This window comes from Canis aureus, chromosome 16 (assembly GCF_053574225.1).
Source record: "Canis aureus isolate CA01 chromosome 16, VMU_Caureus_v.1.0, whole genome shotgun sequence".
Taxonomy (NCBI): domain Eukaryota; kingdom Metazoa; phylum Chordata; class Mammalia; order Carnivora; family Canidae; genus Canis; species Canis aureus.
The window spans coordinates 4,476,204-4,494,563 of record NC_135626.1 but is presented as its reverse complement, the minus strand read 5'-3'; the positions used below and the strand labels follow the sequence as shown (position 1 = coordinate 4,494,563).

Below are 18,360 nucleotides of genomic sequence, written 5' to 3'. Positions count from 1 at the left end.
TCTCCAGCCACTCTACAGCCCTCACCTCCGATGAGGCAGCAGCGCCCCCATGCCAGTCTTCAGTCCCCAATCTCACGCATGTGCTGCCAATATCAGCTCCATAAAGTGCCTCTCCCATCCTGTCACCCACCTGTACAATAATCTTCAATGGCTCCCTTCTGCCCACAGGATAAAAGCCAAACCCCTGTTGCATAGCTACTGGCCCCTGCCCCGCCTCTCTAGCCCTGCATCCCAGCAGCCCCTAGGCAGCCTCTCCAGCCGAGTCACTGTCCCAGCCCACCAGTTTAACCCCTAATATTCCAGCTTCCTATGCCCCTACCTGGACTGCCCTCCCCAGATCCTCTCAGTTCCTGCCTCCCATCTCACAGGCACCTGCCTCAGGTAACCCAGCATAGACTCTTGCTATCACGTGTTATTAACCAGACCCCTGCCCACAGCCCTTCCCACTAACAAAAACAGTTCACAAGGACCAGTATGGTTCCTGACACCCACTGTTTCGTCCAATCCTCAGGACAACCCACGCAACCAGGTTCTTGGAGTATCTCCATGTGGGAGCAGAGGCTCAGAGAGGTTGAGGAACTTGCTAAGGGTTGCCCAGTTAGAAAGGGGCCTAGTGTCCAGCCATGACAGTTGAGCTCCTGAGCACTTCTCCATATTTTTCTTTCAATATAAATGGAGCACCTATTAGGTATCATGCCCTGTTCTAGCCAAGGCATGGTGCACACAGGGAACCCTAGCAAAGATACTGCCTGGCACATACAACCAAAGCCAGACACCTGCTCAGGCCCACAAAAGGATAATGGGAGCATCAGGAACAATATTAGCAAGAACCACACACCTAATCTGAAGACACTGCCTCTACTTTCTCTTTTAAATCTCATCGTTGCTCTGAGGCAGGTGTTGGTCCTCAGCAGACTGTGAGAGAACTGCAGCACAGAGAGGTAAAGCATCCAATCCAAGGCCACACAGCCAGTCAGTGGCAAAGCTAGATCAAACTCTGAACCCCGAGTTTCCAAAGCACTGGAGGCATCTTTTCTCTGCCTGGCTAAGAACTAAGTTTCTGGTCCCGCAAAGAATAAGTTCTAGGGTCACAAAATAGAAGAGGTCAACATACCCAAGCGTGGGGACTGAGCTGGCCTGATTTCTGCTTAACTGTGTCCCTTCACCCCACTCACTTCACCCAGGGGCTACCCCATCCTAGCCCCACTCAGCCAGAACCCTGGTTGAGCAACTAAAAGCTCCCCAGCTGCCCAGATGTACCAGTCTCTTACCTAACAGACCTCATTACCTCGTGCCATGAGCACTCACCAAGTGGAGCACATGCTCGGTTCCATGATACTCCCTGTGCTCCAGGGCAAGATGTTTCCTTTTACGAGTTCTCAGTTATTACTATCATTACTGTTATTTTAATTTAAATCTTTGACATTCAGGGAGATGTTTCTCCGCAGCCACAAGGGCATGTCTGTGGGAGGCTGGCACTCCGGTGACTGGCTTGAACTCTTGCCACGTGGGATGGCCGGGCCAGTGGGCGGCCAGCTCCGTCCTCCTTCAGGGCTCTGCCGCTGCTCACTTATCAGGCTGACATCCCACAGGGGTGCCGCTGCCCTGCCCGCCCCTCCGGCTCCAGGCCTGCCGACTGGAACCAGACCTGGAGGGGTAGGCAGGCGGGGGCCTGTGGGAGGGGGCCAAGCCCTCACCACAGGCCCCTTTGCAGTTCAAAGTGACATACTCAGGGCTGTCCCCTTCAAAGGGCAGACAGTGCCTGCCCTGAGCTGCTGTACCCGCAGGGCAGGGGTAAAGGTGGCCCTGTGAGAGCTGGTGAACTCCCATCCGTGGGTTGGGCCTGTTTCCCTGTGCCCTCTTCAGAGCAGGACACACACCAGCAGCTCTACCTTGCAATGTGATCCTGGGAAAATCGCCTTGTCTCTCTGAACTTCCCTGCTGTCACTCTGCATATTTGCAAAGCACTCAGGAGGCACTCAGGGATGGTCATGCATGATGCTGACAATGCGGACGATAAAGATGATGACTCAGTCTTCTGAGAAACAATAGCCCGAAGCAGTAACACCTGAGTGTGATTCCCATCAGCTGTTCCCTGGTTGTGTGACCCAGGGCAAGTCATTTAAGTTCTCTGTGCTTTGGTTTCCCCCCCATCTGTAAAACAGAGCTAGGAGCGGGATGCCTCATGCCAAGTAGCCACAGACACACCCAACTCCTCAATGCCAAAATATGTCCACGTCCTGCCAGGATCATCATTCAGCCCGAGTGAGACCCACCCAGAAGGTGCACAGTCCAGGTGCTCCCCTCAAAACCCTCACTCCCATCCACCCTCCAGGCTGAGAAGTGGTCACGAGGACAAATCTTCACTATCCGCAGATGATAGCGGCATGCTGGTGCAGCTCCCCACTGGCTGTGTGATCCTGGGTGTATGGCCTTACCCCTCTGAGCCCCAGTCCTATCACCTGGAAACCTGGGTAAACAATGATTCTTTTAGGCACTCTCACTGAGGTCTGGGGTGCCAAGGGCTTAGCCCTGAGCTTAGACATGATGTGTGACCAGTAGATGGTAGCTTATCATTGCTTCCTTAAGCTGTGTGACCTTGGGGAAATCATGGCACCTCTCAGGTCAAGCTCCAATATTGCAGAATGGGAAATGATAATAAGAACTCCTGCCCCAGGGCAGTGAGAAGACTCAATGAGCTAATTCCCATCAAATCCAGAGGTAGTGTATAATAAGCACTGGCCATTAATTATGAGGCATTCATTCAACAAATAGCATTGAGCTCTGGTGCCTGGCCACCACAGGACGCCAAACCATCCAGGGGCCAGATTCTGCCCTCCCAAAGGATCGCTGAAAGTTTTCTCTGGACGTAATGCCTGGGCTCCAATCCCAGTTCTGCTCACTAGCTGTGTGACCTTGGGCAAGTTACTCAGCCTCTCAGTGCTTCAGTCATCTCATCTCTCATCTGTAAATGATCACAACACCGTCACAGAATCTTTAAAAACTGTGAAATGCTTAGAGCAGTGCCTGGACAAACCAAGAGCACTCAAGCAACCGCTATGATTCTTATTGTGGCTGCTGCTGTTGTGTGCTCCCTGGGCGGGGCCTGCCCATCAGCAAGCCCCCTGCAGCCTTGGGGGCGGGGGGAGGGCGGTGGTAGGCTTCTGCAGCTCAGAAACTTGGGAAGTGTTAGCTCCTGCAAGGCGGCGAGTACCCTGCAGAACGGAGGTTTCTGTGGGCTTGCTCTCTGGTCTGTTTCCCCAGCAGCTGGAACACTCAGAAAAAAGCTCCCAGCCTGCTGGGCTTGTCAAAGCAGGGCCAGCTTTACTAGAACCAGCTTTGGACGATAATTCTGTGGTCATAACAACTATTTTCTTTACATACTGCTATAGAAAGGGGAACCCCCTACTTTTTTTTTTTTTAACTTAACTGAAGACACCATCAAGCGTAAATATGCTGGAGTTTTTAATAAAAACATGATGGAGGAAAACATTCAAAGCTCAATAATCAGAAGCAATTTGCATCGTGAGCAGAGATGTCGCTCCCACTCCCACCCCCTTGGCTGTGCTCTCTGTGCGGGACTGGTTTTGGGGCTGGCAACTTTAGACCTATGGCAAAAATAATGAACAGCAGTGAGGCTTGGAGATAGTCTGAAAAATATCCTGGAAAAGAAAAACATATGCCAAAGAGTGTGGTGTAAAAGTCATATTTCATGCCTGACTTTAGAGAATGTTAATAAGGATTAGAACCATACTCCAACAGAACAACTATCAGTCAAGGCGGGGTAATTAATTTTGCTTCAGATCTCTGCTTGGGAAAATGAAAGCAGTAAGTGTTGTTTCACAGCACAGAGATTCCATCGCACTAGAACAACCCAAAGAACTTCCAAAGTTGCATCCTGATCCCAGCTGAAAGAAACCTGGCTGTTGCCGGCGGCCTCTGCCGATCTGTCGCCGTGTAGATTTGGGGATCTTTTCCCAATGTGAATACCAAACTTTTTTTTTTTTTTAATTTCAGGATTGGCTAATAAATATGATTAAGATAACACATCCCAAACCACGTGTCCTCTGCTTGGCCGCCAACATGTGGAGTACAGATGTGTCTTCCGTGTACAGATGACCCAGCCGGCTGCTCCCCTGAGGCAGGGACCCTGGGAGACGGAACCCGGAGAGGTTCCGGCAGTCCCTTGGCCCTCTGTGGCCCTGGCCTCCCCGTGACCCACTGTACAGAGGAAGGGCCAAGCCCACGGTGTCTGGGGAGTCAGATACTAGAAGGACAAAGGAAGGTGCGATATGGTCACCTGGTTCTTGTCCTTCAATGTCTCAATTTAGAAGATAAAATTGCCAAATTGTGCATGGTTCCATGCTATCTGGAAAGTTCTCAAACTCATTCCATCATGGAGACCTGCCTGTTACCCTCCTCAGGAACCAGGATTGAAGGACCTTCTCCTCCCAGTGACCTCAGCCTCAGGAGAAAAGAGTAAGCCAGTGCTAAAGCCAGAGTCTGGGAGCGGGTTCTAGAAAGAATTGTGTAGTTGCCACACAGACCCCTAACTTGGCAGTGGGTAGACTGGAGTTCCTGTCTCCATTCTGCTACAACTGAGTGAGCTTTAGGGCAAATACTAACTAGCCACACCTGGGCCTCAGTTTTCCTATTTCTACAGGGAGCCTGAAAAGCTCTTCAGCTGGGACCTGCTAAAGCACCCCAAGGCCTGGGTGGTGGGTATCACTCTGGCACACCCTCTGTGGTCACTGAAGAGGGTTCTTGGAGGCCGCAGAGAAAGCCAGGCCCTGGAAATAGGGCAAGGAAGCCTGGGCCTGTTGTTGTTGACAATCAGCCAAACTCCAGCTCTGGGGAGACGGGTCAGCAATCTCTGAGGCAAGAGCACCTGCCAGCCCAACCAAGCAGGACCCACTGCCCCCAAAGCAAAGCTCTGGATTAAGGTATGAATGAGTCTACTTCTTAGCTTTGGGCGGGGGTGGGGGGGGGTGGTTAGGAGCGAGAAAGAAGGAGTTCCTCACAGTTAGCCCAGGCCAGGTAGAAGGGCTCAAGTGGACAGAAAGGGGAAGGACATTTTACGACTGTGGTAGAATGAATGAATGAATGAATGAATGAATGAATGAATGAACGAACGAATCAACAAATGAATGAATACATGAATGTATGTCAGAAGGAGGTGAGGGCCTCCAAACCCATCACAGCAGGCAGGCTGAGGGCAGGGTACCTCCCTGAGAAGAAAAGGGCCACTAGAGGGTCCCTGGGGGAGGGGTACCGTGACCTGGATGAGCCTCGGCTTCCTCCAGGGCAGGGGTGGGGTAAACTCTGGCCACTTGGCACAGGCTGGAGGGTCTCCCTTCTGGACCGGAGGCTCCTCTGGGGAGACAAGGAGGGTCAGGCTTCTCCTAATCTGGATGTGGTCAGGACCACTTTGGGGAAGAACTCTGTCACCAGCCCCCTGTCTCCTTTCAGCTGGGATGGACTGGGCATTGACCCACGCATTTCTGGCCCCCTCTTACCGCTCAGGCACTGGTCTCCCCGGAATACCCCAGACCTCTTCCCTGCTGAGCAGCCCAGGCTGGTGGGCCCAGGGCTTGGCCAAGCCGGGCTGATATGAACCATCTGCGTTGTCTTAGGCCGCCCCTCTGCCCACTGTCCCTCTGAACTCGGCCGGTTCCCGCGGGCCGTTTGATGCCTCGTAGGGTCACAGACCCCCGCACACAAATCACTGCCGCGGGGCTGGGGGTGGGGCGGAGGCGCTGAAACCTAATCCGCAAAGTTTGCTCTGCCGCCGGCTCACTCCTTCCCTCGTTCACTCGGGCACCCCCCTCCCCTTTCCAAACAAGGCTTATTTTTCTTGCCAAAAAACCAAAGTTGGTATCAAGTGTTTCGAGGGAGAAAGTCTCTCCCCCGCCCCAGCTTGGGAGGAAGGGCCGGAGCTGTTGGCTGAGCTGGGGATTGCAGAGAGGCTCTGGGAGGGAACCCGCGGGAGGTGAGCTCCCAGCTCCCAGGTCTGCTGGTCCTTCCCGAGGTTAATGGTCACGGACCCAACTGTCTCTGACCCTGCCCTGTCCCCCTGGTCCCCTGCCCAGATAGTCCCCTGCCCATCGTGGCTCTCCATCCCTGTGGGGCCAGAGATGGAAGCATCACTTCCTGCCCCTTCTCCCTCCCCATAAAACAGCCTTTGCCTGTCGCTTTTACGAGGTGACACCCAGCTCTCAGCCCCATCCTCCCCGCACTGGAGCCTGGGCTCGGGAGGGAGGAGACTGAGCAGTCAGGCATCTCCAGAGAGCTCCCAGGACGCACTGGGGTCCCTGGGAGGCTGCCCCAGAGCACAGACAGAGCTTTAAAAGGAGGCTAAAGAGCGGGGTACACTAGAGACAAATTCCTCCAAAGTCTCCTCTCCCACTCCACTGACTCTGAGGCCTTGGGAGTGAGACCCTAGAAACTGGCCAGGAGGTAGCCGGCCTGGGTCCTCGGGAGAGGTGCCGAGTGGAGGCCTGGGGGCGCGCAGGTTTCATTTGCTGGGTGTTGGTTTTGCTTTTGGTTTTTTCAGCCGGTGCAGCGACCCGGAACCGCGCCCAGCCGTTTCTCCGACGCCCGCCGCTTCCGACTGGGCTGGGAGGTGGACGCCGGTGGCTAAAGTCCGCGCCGGCGGTGCCCGCTGTGCGCGCTGCAGTTCCAGTTGTCGGAGAAAGCAGCCCGGGCTGGGGCAGGCGGCGGCCACGTCGAGGGGCCGGTCGGCAGACCCAGCTGGGTCTACGCGGCCGGGGGAAGGGGCCCGGGCGGCCGCCGGTCGGAGCTGCGCTCGCTCGGTGGGACCGGGGCGTGGAAGCAGCGGTGGCGAGAATAAAGGCGCCAGGGCCCGGCGGAGAAGCGGGTTTCCGCGGGGGTCGAACAAAGGAATTCGCCCTCAGAAGAAAGGGGCTGCGCGAGCAGCCGGGAATGGTCAAGCCCGGAGACTCGCAGGAGTACGAGCGTCGCCACATCAGTCCCAGGGATCCAACGAAATCTGCCCCGCGCAGGACCCCAGCCTGGCATCTCCATTCGGCCTCTCCCTTCTGGTCAATCCCGCTTTCATGGGGATGGTGGGTGTGCACCCCCCAGCGCCACCTTTCCTGGGAAGAGGGGACAGAGCGGCCGGTGCTTTCAGTCGGTGGAGGCAAAAAGTCCACTCCCTCTCCCAACTGGCATCCTCTGGCTGTGACGCCGTTGCCCCCATTTTCCAGAAGCTGACAATTGAGGCTCCCGAAAAGCAACCCCTTCCCCCATCCCCGCTGCAACGCTTGGCGGGCTCAGGAGACCCAAGCGCCCTCGGAAACGAAAGTCGCCCCGGGGAGGGGGGGGGTGACAGGGCCGGAGCTCCCCTCCTCCCGCCGCCCTCGGAAGGGGTGGAGGGGACACGGTTGTAAGGTGCTCCGCTTCTTTTCTCTGCTTGACATGAATAAGGGGATTAGGACGGCAAGTTTCCGTCGTTCAGTCCGACGGACAAAGGGCCCCGCGGTCAGAGCGGCACAGTCTCTGATTAAACGACAGAGCCCTGTCACTCAGCACCATCCTAGGTACTTGTGTTCGTGACATAATCTTATTAGAAGATAAAACCGGTGAAATCCTTTCCATAATGAAAAGTTACATTTAATGGCTGGACTCGCCCCCCAATCCCTCCCGACCCTGCCCGCCTCCTCCCGTTGCTGTTGGATATGGCTCGCCTGTAATTGGCATTTAAAGCACCAAGTCCGAGAGAAAAACGGGGTTTAGGGTTTTTGTAATCCCCCTAAACTGTCTTTGTTCGAAATCTCCACAGATACAAGTCTGTTAAGAGTAAATATTTGTGGATTGATACAACCACATTTCCCCCCTACAAACCAAATCTGAAAAAAATCTGCCCTCCCGCCGCGCTCCGGCAAGGGCACAGGAGGGAGGGGGCCGGGGTCGGCCCTAGCGTCTGCTTCGGGGACCCTGCGTTCGGGTCGCCTTGCCTCCTCTCGGACGGAGCCCAGGGACTTTGCACATTTCTCAGGCGGAAGAAAGGTCTTAGGTTCTTTTTTCAATTTTCTGTGCTCTGGATAAACAAACCTCCCGAACCTGCTGCTTTTGGGCCTGCCCTAGGGGGTCGGTGGGAGGGTTTGTGGAGGGCGAAGTCTTTGCTCCATTCCAAAAGAAAATGTGAACTCTCTCCACCCGCTTCTCTCCCCTCGGGCAGGTTTGATTGACTCTAAGAGGACTCGCTCCTCCTGGGTCGTGGGAGACCCGACCCAGCAGGGTGCCCTGAGTCCAGCCTAAGAGAGCACCCGGAGCCGCCAAGGGGCCCCCGAAACACGAAGGAGTCCGAAGGTTGCGGCGGGGCCCCCGGTTCCCGGCTCCAGCACGGCCCGTCCCGGGATCGGATTCCTTCATAAATCAGCCGCTGGGTGAAAGGGCTGCGCTTTAGAAAGGGCAGGACCGTGTGCGCGTATTAGAGCGCGCGGTTCCCAAATCCGGGCTAAACCCCTGGTGACACCGAAATTCATCAACCACTGCCGGCGCCCGTGGCGCAGCCGAGGAGCCTGTGCACCGCGCTGCTCCACTCGGGGGAAGGAAGAATGAGGAGCAGGGACCATCCGAGAGGTGGGCCTGGAGGGCACGGGTGGAGACCTCTGAGAGCCGCCCCGCGCACGCGGGCTTCGAGCAGTGAAGGAAGCTCACTGCCAGGGGGAAGGCAGTTATTCTAACCTTTTTCCTTCTCTGGCAAGGGCTGGCCCTACACCGACATTCTGGTGCGAAGACAGCAGTGACCTCCACCCTCACCCCTCCCAACCCTGAGGCAGTAGCCCCCCCCCCCCCCACTCACCTTTCAGTCTGGGCGCTCTAAGGAGAATCACAACTGCCCAGAGCAGACTCTGGGGCTTTGGGAGGAACAGAACTCCAGGACTTAGGGATCCCATCAGCTTTGGGAGTTAGACCCACCTGGGAAAAATCTGCTACATAGTAACTGGGCCTGAGAGAAGTTACCTAACTTCCTCCACCTCAGTTTTCTCACCTATACAGGGACCCAAAGCAATAAAGGCCAGTAGACATCGCAGTACTCCAGAAATGTCATTCCTTTTCTTTCTAGATGTACTACTGTGACCTGCCCCTCTAGGTCAATAGGACTCTGTTCCTTTGAGTTCCTATCTAATCTACCCTGGCCATGCTCAAGAGTAGGCTGGATAAAAAAGCAGGACCTCTGTCCCTCAGTAATAATGGGGGGCCATTCACAGGCTGCTGCCTGCCTGCCTGCCTCCAAGAACCGAGGGACCTGCCTTATTCCCCTTTCAAGGGAAAAATTCAAAACACAGGCTCCAGACCTGGGCAAGGGGCAGGAGGGTGGGCTAGGCCACTTCAGGAGGCCTGTTTAGGAGGCTCCACGCTCTGTATGAAAGGCAGACAATGCATTCCTGCCAGGCAGGGCGTCTCCAGCTCACTTCCCAGGCAGGCAGGCAGGAAGCATACATTGACTGAATGCTCATTGGAGGCAGGCACCTTTGGGTCTGTTTCACTTTATCCTCAGAGATTGATCCACTTTATCCTGGGAAACTGTAACTAGTACCCCCAGTTCAGAGGAGGAAACTAAGGCTCAAGAGGAGCTATGTGCCTTTCCCTAAAGGCCCCTAAAGCTTGGCCAGGGACATTCTCCATCTCAGCTCTGTACTTGGAATTTTATTCTTTCCTTGGAGAAAATGTGCCCCGCCCAGGAGGCCCTCCGTTCGTTCGTTCCTTCCTAGGAGGTGGCTTCCCGAGCACCTTGGTCCTCTCCATCTCCACAGGCTCGGGCAGCTTTGAGCCTGGGCGGGAGCCCACACCCGCCCCCCAGACCTGTAACTATGGCAATTCAGGAATCACATGACAACAGTCACTGAGTCCCGGTGGAAAGCAGGGCATGAGGTGGGAGAAGGGGAGGACAGCAGTCACACCCAGCTTGTCCTGACCCAGGGCTGCTGGACCTCCTCTCCTGTCACTGCTGTTGCAGCACCCCACAGAGGCACCTGGGGAATGGAGGAGCCCCTGGCGGTCCTGTGTTCCAGCATTTTAACTCAGCTTTTTGCATCTAGCCGGCAGCTCTGTGGTCTCATTTCTGCCAGCCCCGGTGGGCACCTCTGTTGCTCCGGGCAGCCCTCAGAACCCTCTCCGGCTGGCAACCACCTAACAGTTCCCAGGGAAACCTCTTAAGCAGGGGCCAGGAAGCAAACATCTTTGTTTCTTCTGGAACCAAACTCCAGGAACTAGGTTTTTCCTTCAGCAACACTCCCCCCGCCCCCCCCCTGCACGATTGCAGTTCACCAAGTGCTGGGCAAGCCAGGTGCTCTGCAATCAGCCAGCACACTTGGTCCAGGCCAGTCTGAGCCAGGCTCTGGACGGAGACAAAGCCCCCTCCCCACCCCACCCAATGTACTCACATATCCCTGGGACCCCTCTACTCCCCCAACCCCCCTTCGGGGCCCCAGGGTCCACAGGGCAGGTCCAGTGGCTGCCAGTCAAGCAGCTGAACAGAAATGGATACAATATTGCCCCGGGAATAACAAAGGAAGGGCCCACGCAGAAATTTATTTGTTCTGATCAGGCGAAGCAAAGGTAAAGGGCAGCGAGGAAGTGCTGTCAGCCAGGCCTGAAACCCAAGAAAGTTGCCATTCTGAGCACAGTGGCCCCTTATACCCCACCACTCCACAACACAGCGGTAGTTAAAGCAAACACAGACCCTTCACTGCCCTGTCAGTTACACCTTCCCCCCAAAATTACACAAACTTTGAAAGATTTTTCTGAGAGAAGATGGATGCTTCGGGAGACTTGAGGTCAAAGCTAGGCTGTTTAAAGTATATTATTAACAAATAAACATTTACTGCAAAAAAAGAGAAAAACCCTATAGGCCACCGGGGAACCAAATCATGTTGCTTTTGGCTTCAAATGACAGGAGACATTTATGACATGAATGGAGAACACCAGCCGGTCGATGAAATGGCAAACGTCTGCCACTTTGCTTCCTCTGCTTTCGTGAATCAACTTTTTCAAATCTGGTTTTCAGCCTTACCCTCCCTTCACTACCACCACCTCCCCACTTCTGACTGCAGTAGCAATAAATATATATAATTTTGGTTTTGCTCTCTGCTGCCATCAGCACAGAATCTGGGAGTTGGAGAGGGCTGGGTCAGCCACAAAGCCAAGGGCCCTGGGTCCTCCTGCCCCAGCTGACTGACAGCTCATATGAGCTCCTCCGTGGATGAGTGGACCATCCCTTTCTTCCTCCCTCCCTTGAAGCTGAGGCCTGATTGTGGTGTCCAACAAATTGGAAGTTATAACTCATGTCATTGAACGTATCCTCCATTTCTCAGCCTAACTAATGCCAAAGTAGGACTGGGATTTTTTGTTTCCCCTTTTCTGTTTTAAAAACCTCATAGCCACAGGACAGAGGAAATTCCTTGGGGGAGCACAGCCAGCCCATCGTGGACAGAACAAACCTCTGTGGGCTGAAGGATCTTTCTGACCACCTGAGCTGGTGTTTCTCCACCTTTTCAACCTTTTCTTTTAGAGAAACATACAGATCCTTCGCTCTCTACACGACCCCCCCCCAACCCCGCCACAGCCCTTTCCTAATGGATTCTCACTCATCCTCATAGGTGTTGGGTTGAGCCTTTTTCCCCTTGTCATTTGAGTCACAAAAACAGTAAGCCCAAAGGGTTTTCTAAATAAGAAATTATATTATTGAGTAAGCTTTTTCAAGCTATTCTCAGAACCCGAAGATCCCAATTGCTCCCCAGTTGTTAAGATATTTGCTGTGGATCAATTCCACTCCCTCTCTCAGCCCGAGGAGAAATAGGCCAGAACACCAGGCCCATCCTGCTACCTGCCCTTCCTAATAATGCATAGTTGGCATTTATTCTTACCTATATAATCAGAAGGTTTTTTCTGCCTCTCACAGCTGAAGGTAATGAGGAGGATACTGGATCCCATGGACTGTGGATCATTTATTAAGGCCCCACCAGGTACCCTGTGTAATCCTCACAACCATCCTGGGAAATTTTATCATCACCCCTAATTTGCTGATGGAGAATCTGGGGCTCTGAAACAGGTAGTCAGTTGGCTAAGATCACATGGCTGCTGAATGGTGGGGCTGGGAGGTACACCCAGCTCTGTCTCAGAGCCTAGAGTTTTTCTCCTCATTAAAGGAGGCATGGCCCTCACAGTGCCCTCACTCAGGCAAAGGGAATGATTTTCTCAGGGGTACCCCTCATCTTCCCCGCACAGAGAAGCTAATGTCAAGCCTATCATGCCAGCTGCACCTTTCTCTGACACAGAACCCATGGGCAATTTGGTGTCTCCTTGGAGATAAGGCATTCTTTGCCATACTGCTGGTGGTATTGGTAACAATAATTTCCAGAGTATTAACAACATGCTAGGCGAGATGCCAGGTCCTCTGGGGCATGTTATCTCAAATCCTTATTAGAATCCTTTCCCCTAGGTGGATATGTCCCCATTTTACAGAAGAGGCTCAGGTGGATGCCAGGACTGTGTGGTCCTAAGCCTGGTTCCAATGGATGGGGTAGGAGGGAGCTGAGGGTTGACAATCACCTACTCCAGAGGAAATCCTCACAGCCTTCTTCCCCGACTCAAGAAAAATCCGACAAACAAATTAGGCTACACTAGCCCAGAGCCTGGGGAATACAGGGTGAGCCAGGAGTCAGCTGTGAATAATGCCTCCGTTCAGCAGCAGATGACTGCAGCCTCAGGAAGGCCTCTGCTTACCCTTCTACCTGCAGCCGATGTACCAGGGTTAAAAGGAGGGTGCCGTCCCAGGAGCCAGAGGGTCCTCAGACTTGGCCTGGCAGAGTGAGAGCCCTTCAGCCCTCAAATCCCCAGAGGGAGCACTATGGAGGCCTTTCTATGAGGCAAAGCACTGGCTTTTCCTCCCAAGCAAATCCATTTCCAGGACAGACCCTCTAGCTCAGGCTGTGGGCAGGGATGTGTGCAGCTCTGGATTAGACAGATGGGGGCCATGCCAGCTGGGATACCCGCTGGTAGAGAAGGTGCTGCTGGTAACTGGCACCCTGCAGTAAGGCCTATGGGAGGCCCTCCAAGCTGGGAGAAACAGCAGGCAGAAAAGGCTGGAGCCTGCTTTGCTCTCCCGGTGCCACACCCCTATTCTGCCGGAGCGCTCAGAGGAGAGGTGAGCCTCCCTGGAAGGCCTTTCCCGGTGTAAACACTTCCAAGGAAAGAAGGAAAGGAATGTGCTGGGAAGAGCCAGGTTGGGCCACTGGAGCCTCAGCCAGCTGGGGTAGATTTACAAAAAAAAAAAAAAAAAAAAAAAATCACCCCAGGAATCAGTTTGTTTTTTTTTTTTTTCCTGAAACTCAATCAAAGTCTCACTGCTCCCCCCTCATCTTCTGCGAGTGGGCGCATCCTACCTGGGCAGACGAGCCCCAGGGGACCCTCACGGGCTCAGCGGAGCTCTGCAGCTCTGCTTGCCGCGGGGCGAGGCCGCCCAGGCAGGCCCGGCTGGTGCAAGGGCGCCGCCAGCTCACGGCACCGCGGCAGGAGCACGGCCCGAGCAGGAGCGCCGCGTCTTTGGGGCACGCAGGCTCCCACTTGCACACCAACGGGTCCCAGGTTGCCAGGCCTGGGAGCTGTCTTACAAGCGATTAGACTCCATTTTGTGACAGATTTTTGGACTCTCCCACCGACCCTCCCCCCTTCCGGAGCCTCCTCCAGGAATTCGCCACCTCCTCAGGATAGAAACGCTTTCCAGACGAGCGACAGACGGCAAGAAAAAAGACTTACATAATTCTATTTGGCCAAGCCACCAAGAAAAAAAAAATGGGGCGCGGGGCGGGGGGGGGGGGGAATTATGTTGTCAATTTTCTTTTCATATGTTCTCCGGTGGAGGAAGGAGAGAGAGGTGTTCGTGATTTCGCATTTGGAGGCCCCGTTTCCTCCCGCTTTCTAACCAGGTTTGCAGATCCAGAAGGAGCTCTGGCCGTCAAGGGGCCAGGGCCTCGGGCGCAGAACGATCGGATGATTTTTTTTTTTTTAAAGGAGTCCCAAAAAACACGTATGGAGAAAAAGTAAATTTTTCGAGTTACGCGTGAAAATGCCCAAATCCCGAGGCCCGCGCTCTGCTTCTCCTGTCCAGGACGTGTGGTTGGATTTTACCAAACACTATTAAATGTGCCCGAACGTCAATTAATCACCCCCATGGTGCGTAAAATCACGTTGCGCTTCTGGGTGTCCCGGGTCTTTAAAACAAATCGAAAGAAGAGACGCTTAATAAAAATAAGCAACCTCTTTCTAAGGACCAAGCCCGGCAAGCTCCTCATAGGGCAAGGATACATTTTTCAAGTTTTTTTTTTTCCTTTGGGCGGGGGGGAGGTTGTTAATTTCCCTATACCATTGACACAAAAGCTCTATAAAATCAAGAAGGCACGTTTCTGTGCCCACTTGCCTGGATTCTTGTCTGAAAAGCATTTATGCACAGATGCAATAAATATGCATCTGCGATCCTCAAAGAAAAAAGAATTGTGAAATACACTTTTATTTTGCAGAGAACGTCGCCTCCCCAGTGAGTCTCTGCCTGTCTTACAGCGCTGGCTCTCCCTGAGAAACGCTGAGGCGAGACCTACCGGGGATATTTGTCCATAGGATTGTCTTGATAACAACCCCTCCTCAGCCCTCAGCCGGCCTAGTGCAGATACCTAATTGGCCTTATCGGAAGAAAGAGGGGGCGAGGGAGGAGGAGGGCACCGTCGGAGGTGTGAATAATGCCCGCCTGGAGGCTGCTGCCTTGCAGGACCTCGACCCAGAACTCAGAACCTGAGATTTGCCCAGCGCCAAAATTCACGGGCAAACACATCCCAACTGCAGTGAAGCATCAAGCTCTCAGGCGCCTTTTTTCTTTTCTTTTTTCTTTCTTTTAAACAAATATGCTTTCAACAAAGCCAACGCAAATATTTAATTGTTTTGTAAAATTAGGGGGTTGGCCGCTCTGCTGTAAGGAAATACCCAGCTCAAATTTTGTGACTACAGTTCTGAGCTCCGAAGGACCAGGGAGCATCCTCTCCTTGTTTTAAACAGAAGCTCCATAAAGGACTGAGAGATAGGAGAAGAGACCTGGCAGATACGTACAAGATATTGGAAAGGGTCCCTCCAATATGTAAAAAAAAAAAAAAATTTTTTTTTCAAAAATCTGCCAATCTCCAAATGACTTGGAGGCCCATTTCCAGTTTCCTGGGCCTCCTGCCCCCACATGTTGAGTCATCCAGGCCGGTGGCTAAGTTGGAAGTGGCACTGCCAGAGCTGATCTAAGGGTCAGGCAGGCAGAGGTGCAGGAGGGCAGGACGTGGGTGGGCTGGAAGTTGGTGAGCCCTGCCCCTTGGCCAGACCAGAGCCCCCAACCACATCTACCCCAAACTACTTTCCCCATTTTATTTGTGCTGCTCTACGCCTGCCTTTGGCCGAACTGACTGGCGGCCACACTTTGTCCTAGACCTAGAATCATATCTGTCCAGAGCACAGCACAAAACCCTACCAACAGCAGTGTGCCTAATTTGGGGTGAACCAGACAGAGGGAGAAGCTTCAGCAAGACTCTGGGATCAACAAAAGAACTGACTCTGAAATGTACTCCAATTCCTGCCCGCAGAGTTCCCAGTGGGCACGAAGAGCAAGGTGCAAAGAGCAGGTCCTATCGGACCTCCAGACCAGGGGGGAGCACAGCCAAATTTGGTGCTTTTGTGGGGCTCAGCCAGAACCCTTCAGAATAGAACGTAATACTCTCTCCAGGGCTCTAGCCTACAGCCTCACTATTTCTAGGCCTCAGCCAAGCAGCTAGAGAGATGGAGATGGGGCATCCCAGCTACTCCACTTCCCATCAGGGCCTGGACAGGTAGGCTGCAATCATCACCAGGCACTGGCAGCCCAACCTTTTCCTGGAGACTTGGGCACACACAGCTCCCTCTGAGCCCCGAACCGCCTGAGAACCTACTCATTCTAAGTCCCATATAAAAGGGTCTTTTGGGCCTCACTCGAAAGTTTTTGAATGTACCCACTTGTCTCCACAATGCCTTCCTGGGGTCCCCACACCCTTCCTCCTGCTATTGCTCCTCTGCCTCCCTCCCAATCACACTGCCAGGCACAAAACCCAGAGGGTTTGCTCTCATCTGTCCCAGCACCTTGCCAGACAAATGCATAGTCTCAGCTAAAAACAAGTCAGCAGATAGGGCTCAACCCATAGTGTCTGAACTCAACCCGGAGGCTTACTTAGGCTACGCCAGGGCAGAGCCAGTTAACCCCTCTCCAACACAAACACTATGCAAGAAAGAGGGCCTGCTAGGGAAGGCTGACTTGGGCAGTTCTTCACCCCCTGCCCCCAGGAGCCCCAAATTGTGGTTTGCCACCTCTTGAGGTCCTCTTCCTAGACAGCTCCTCCAGCCAGCAAAAACTGCAAGCGCAAAATTCCCGCATGGAACGGTTTGCAGAGAATGGACACTTGTTTTCTGGCGGGGACTGAAAGTACGACAGGGAGCATGGCAGGAGGGGGGCATCCTGACCTGCTCAAGTAGTGCAGCACCCCCCCAGCCAACTCTACTTCCTTGCTCCAGAAACCCCAAACCTCCATAAAACCCTACTTTGGGGAAGCACACCGCCAGAGCCTGGCTCCCTAAAACAGTTTTCATTTGGGAATCAATTCTTGGTCCCCAATTTAGGCCTCAGTGAGGTCAGGCCCTGTCCCTGGACAGAGGAACTGGTAACTCCTAGTTGGCCGAGGGCCTTCTCCTGTACCCCAACCAATGCAAGTTTCCTGACAAAAGATGGCAACTAGAGACCGCCAGAGGCTCCTGGCCACCCCACTAGTGGCAGCCAGGCTGGGGATGGTTCGTCCCTGCCGAGAGTCGCGCAGCCCGCACAGCCCTCAGAGCTGATGGGCCCGGCGGCGCTCAGAGCCGGCAGTTGGGCGGCCACGGGCCTGGCCAGGCCGTGGGGATGGCCGGGCTCGAGTGCCGGGCGGCGGCAGGGAAGGAGGAGGACGAGAGGCGCTTACTGTTGGTAGTCTTGTTTGCAGTACAGTTTCCGATCCCGGAAGTAGCAGCTGGTGGTGAGGGCTTGCTGACACGCAGCGCACTGCAAACACTCCTCGTGCCAGGAGGACTCGTTGACTCGCATCAGGAAGCGGTCAGAGATGGGCCGCTGGCAGCCCTCGCACACGGCGGGATGCGGGCAGTCGGAGCCTGCAGCGCACAGGGCGAGAGTGGAGCGGTCAGCGCCGACCAGCCTGGCCCCGGCGTCCCGGCCGCTCCGTTCCTGCAGCCCGGGCCCCAGAGGCGAGGGCAACCCGGGAGCGCCATCCGCCGCCTGCGCTCCACCGGTCGCCGCACCCGGGCTCGGGCCAGGGAGCCTGGGCGTGGGGAGGCCACAGGTCTGGAGCCTTGGCCCGGCGCTGCACTCTCCCTTTCTCCGGAGATCAGCGCTCGGTGTGACTACGTAGGAGAGCCCGCTCGGCGTGCAGCAGCCGGCTGGGACCAAGACGGGCGAGGTGAGGCTGGGGCGCTTGCTGGCTGACACGCCCCACGGTGGCGTTCGTGGACTTCTGTCCCCAATCTCCCCAAAACCTGTAGTTGGGGTGGCCCAGGGGACATTTTTCTCTTAGAAGCTCCCCCCACCAAGTGACCTGGCAGCACTCCCAAGCTTGCTAAGGTGACCACTTGAGTCCTCCATCACTCCTGCCGCCCGCCTCCTACCCCCTCGGGAGTGGCAGCTCTAGCACCAAGGCCCAGGGAGGATGGTGGGTGGCCGCTGGAGCTGTCCCTGCCAACCTCTGCCTCCTCACCAAGCCTGTTTAGGGGTGCCTCACTGCAGGAGTCTGTTCTGTGTCCCCCGCACCCCCATGTCCTGCAAACCGTCTCCTTATTCCGTTGGTCCGGACCCCCGCGTCCATCTCGGGAGCGTGCCCCTGTCCCCTGCCCGTGACCACTCGGGCGTTCTGATGCCTCACTCACCCAGCAGCACCCCCAGAGTGGCGGGCCCGGGGCGCAGGGCGTGCTCCTCCATCTTGATGCCGTCCAGCATCTTGGCGCAGTCCGTCTGCCCACGGGGGAAGCACCTCTCCAGCGACTCGGGACCTGTTGCTATATCCATGGGACGCGGGGCGCGCCGCGGGCCCCGCCGGCCAGGGTGCTCGCCCGCCCGCGCGCCGCCCAGGAGCCGGGGAGGCGCGGCCCCCGCGGGGCTGGGGCTGGGGCTGCGGCAGGGGCCGCCGGCCGCCCCCGGCTAGCGTGGAGCGCGGGCGCGCCGGCCCCGGGCCCCGGCGTCGTGGGGCGGGCCGGGGCGCTGCAGTCCGCGCCGCGCTCTCCCGGGCACTCGCA

The 18,360-nt window shown here is 55.2% G+C and overlaps 1 protein-coding gene across 2 annotated transcripts in view; it reads right to left on the bottom strand.

The window, feature by feature from the left end:
- Positions 1 to 18,170, bottom strand: part of LMX1B (LIM homeobox transcription factor 1 beta) — a 79,418-nt gene extending 61,248 nt beyond the window's left edge. The window contains exons 1-2 of one of the 2 annotated variants that reach the window (XM_077850707.1): positions 17,995 to 18,170; positions 17,040 to 17,226 (exon numbers count right to left, since the gene is read on the bottom strand). In XM_077850707.1, coding sequence (XP_077706833.1) covers positions 17,040 to 17,226; positions 17,995 to 18,133 — 326 coding nt within the window. In that variant the 5' untranslated portion in view covers positions 18,134 to 18,170. The remainder of the gene's footprint in view (positions 1 to 17,039; positions 17,227 to 17,994) is intronic. The other variant, XM_077850708.1, reaches the window with a different exon arrangement.
- Positions 18,171 to 18,360: the final 190 nt, after the last annotated feature.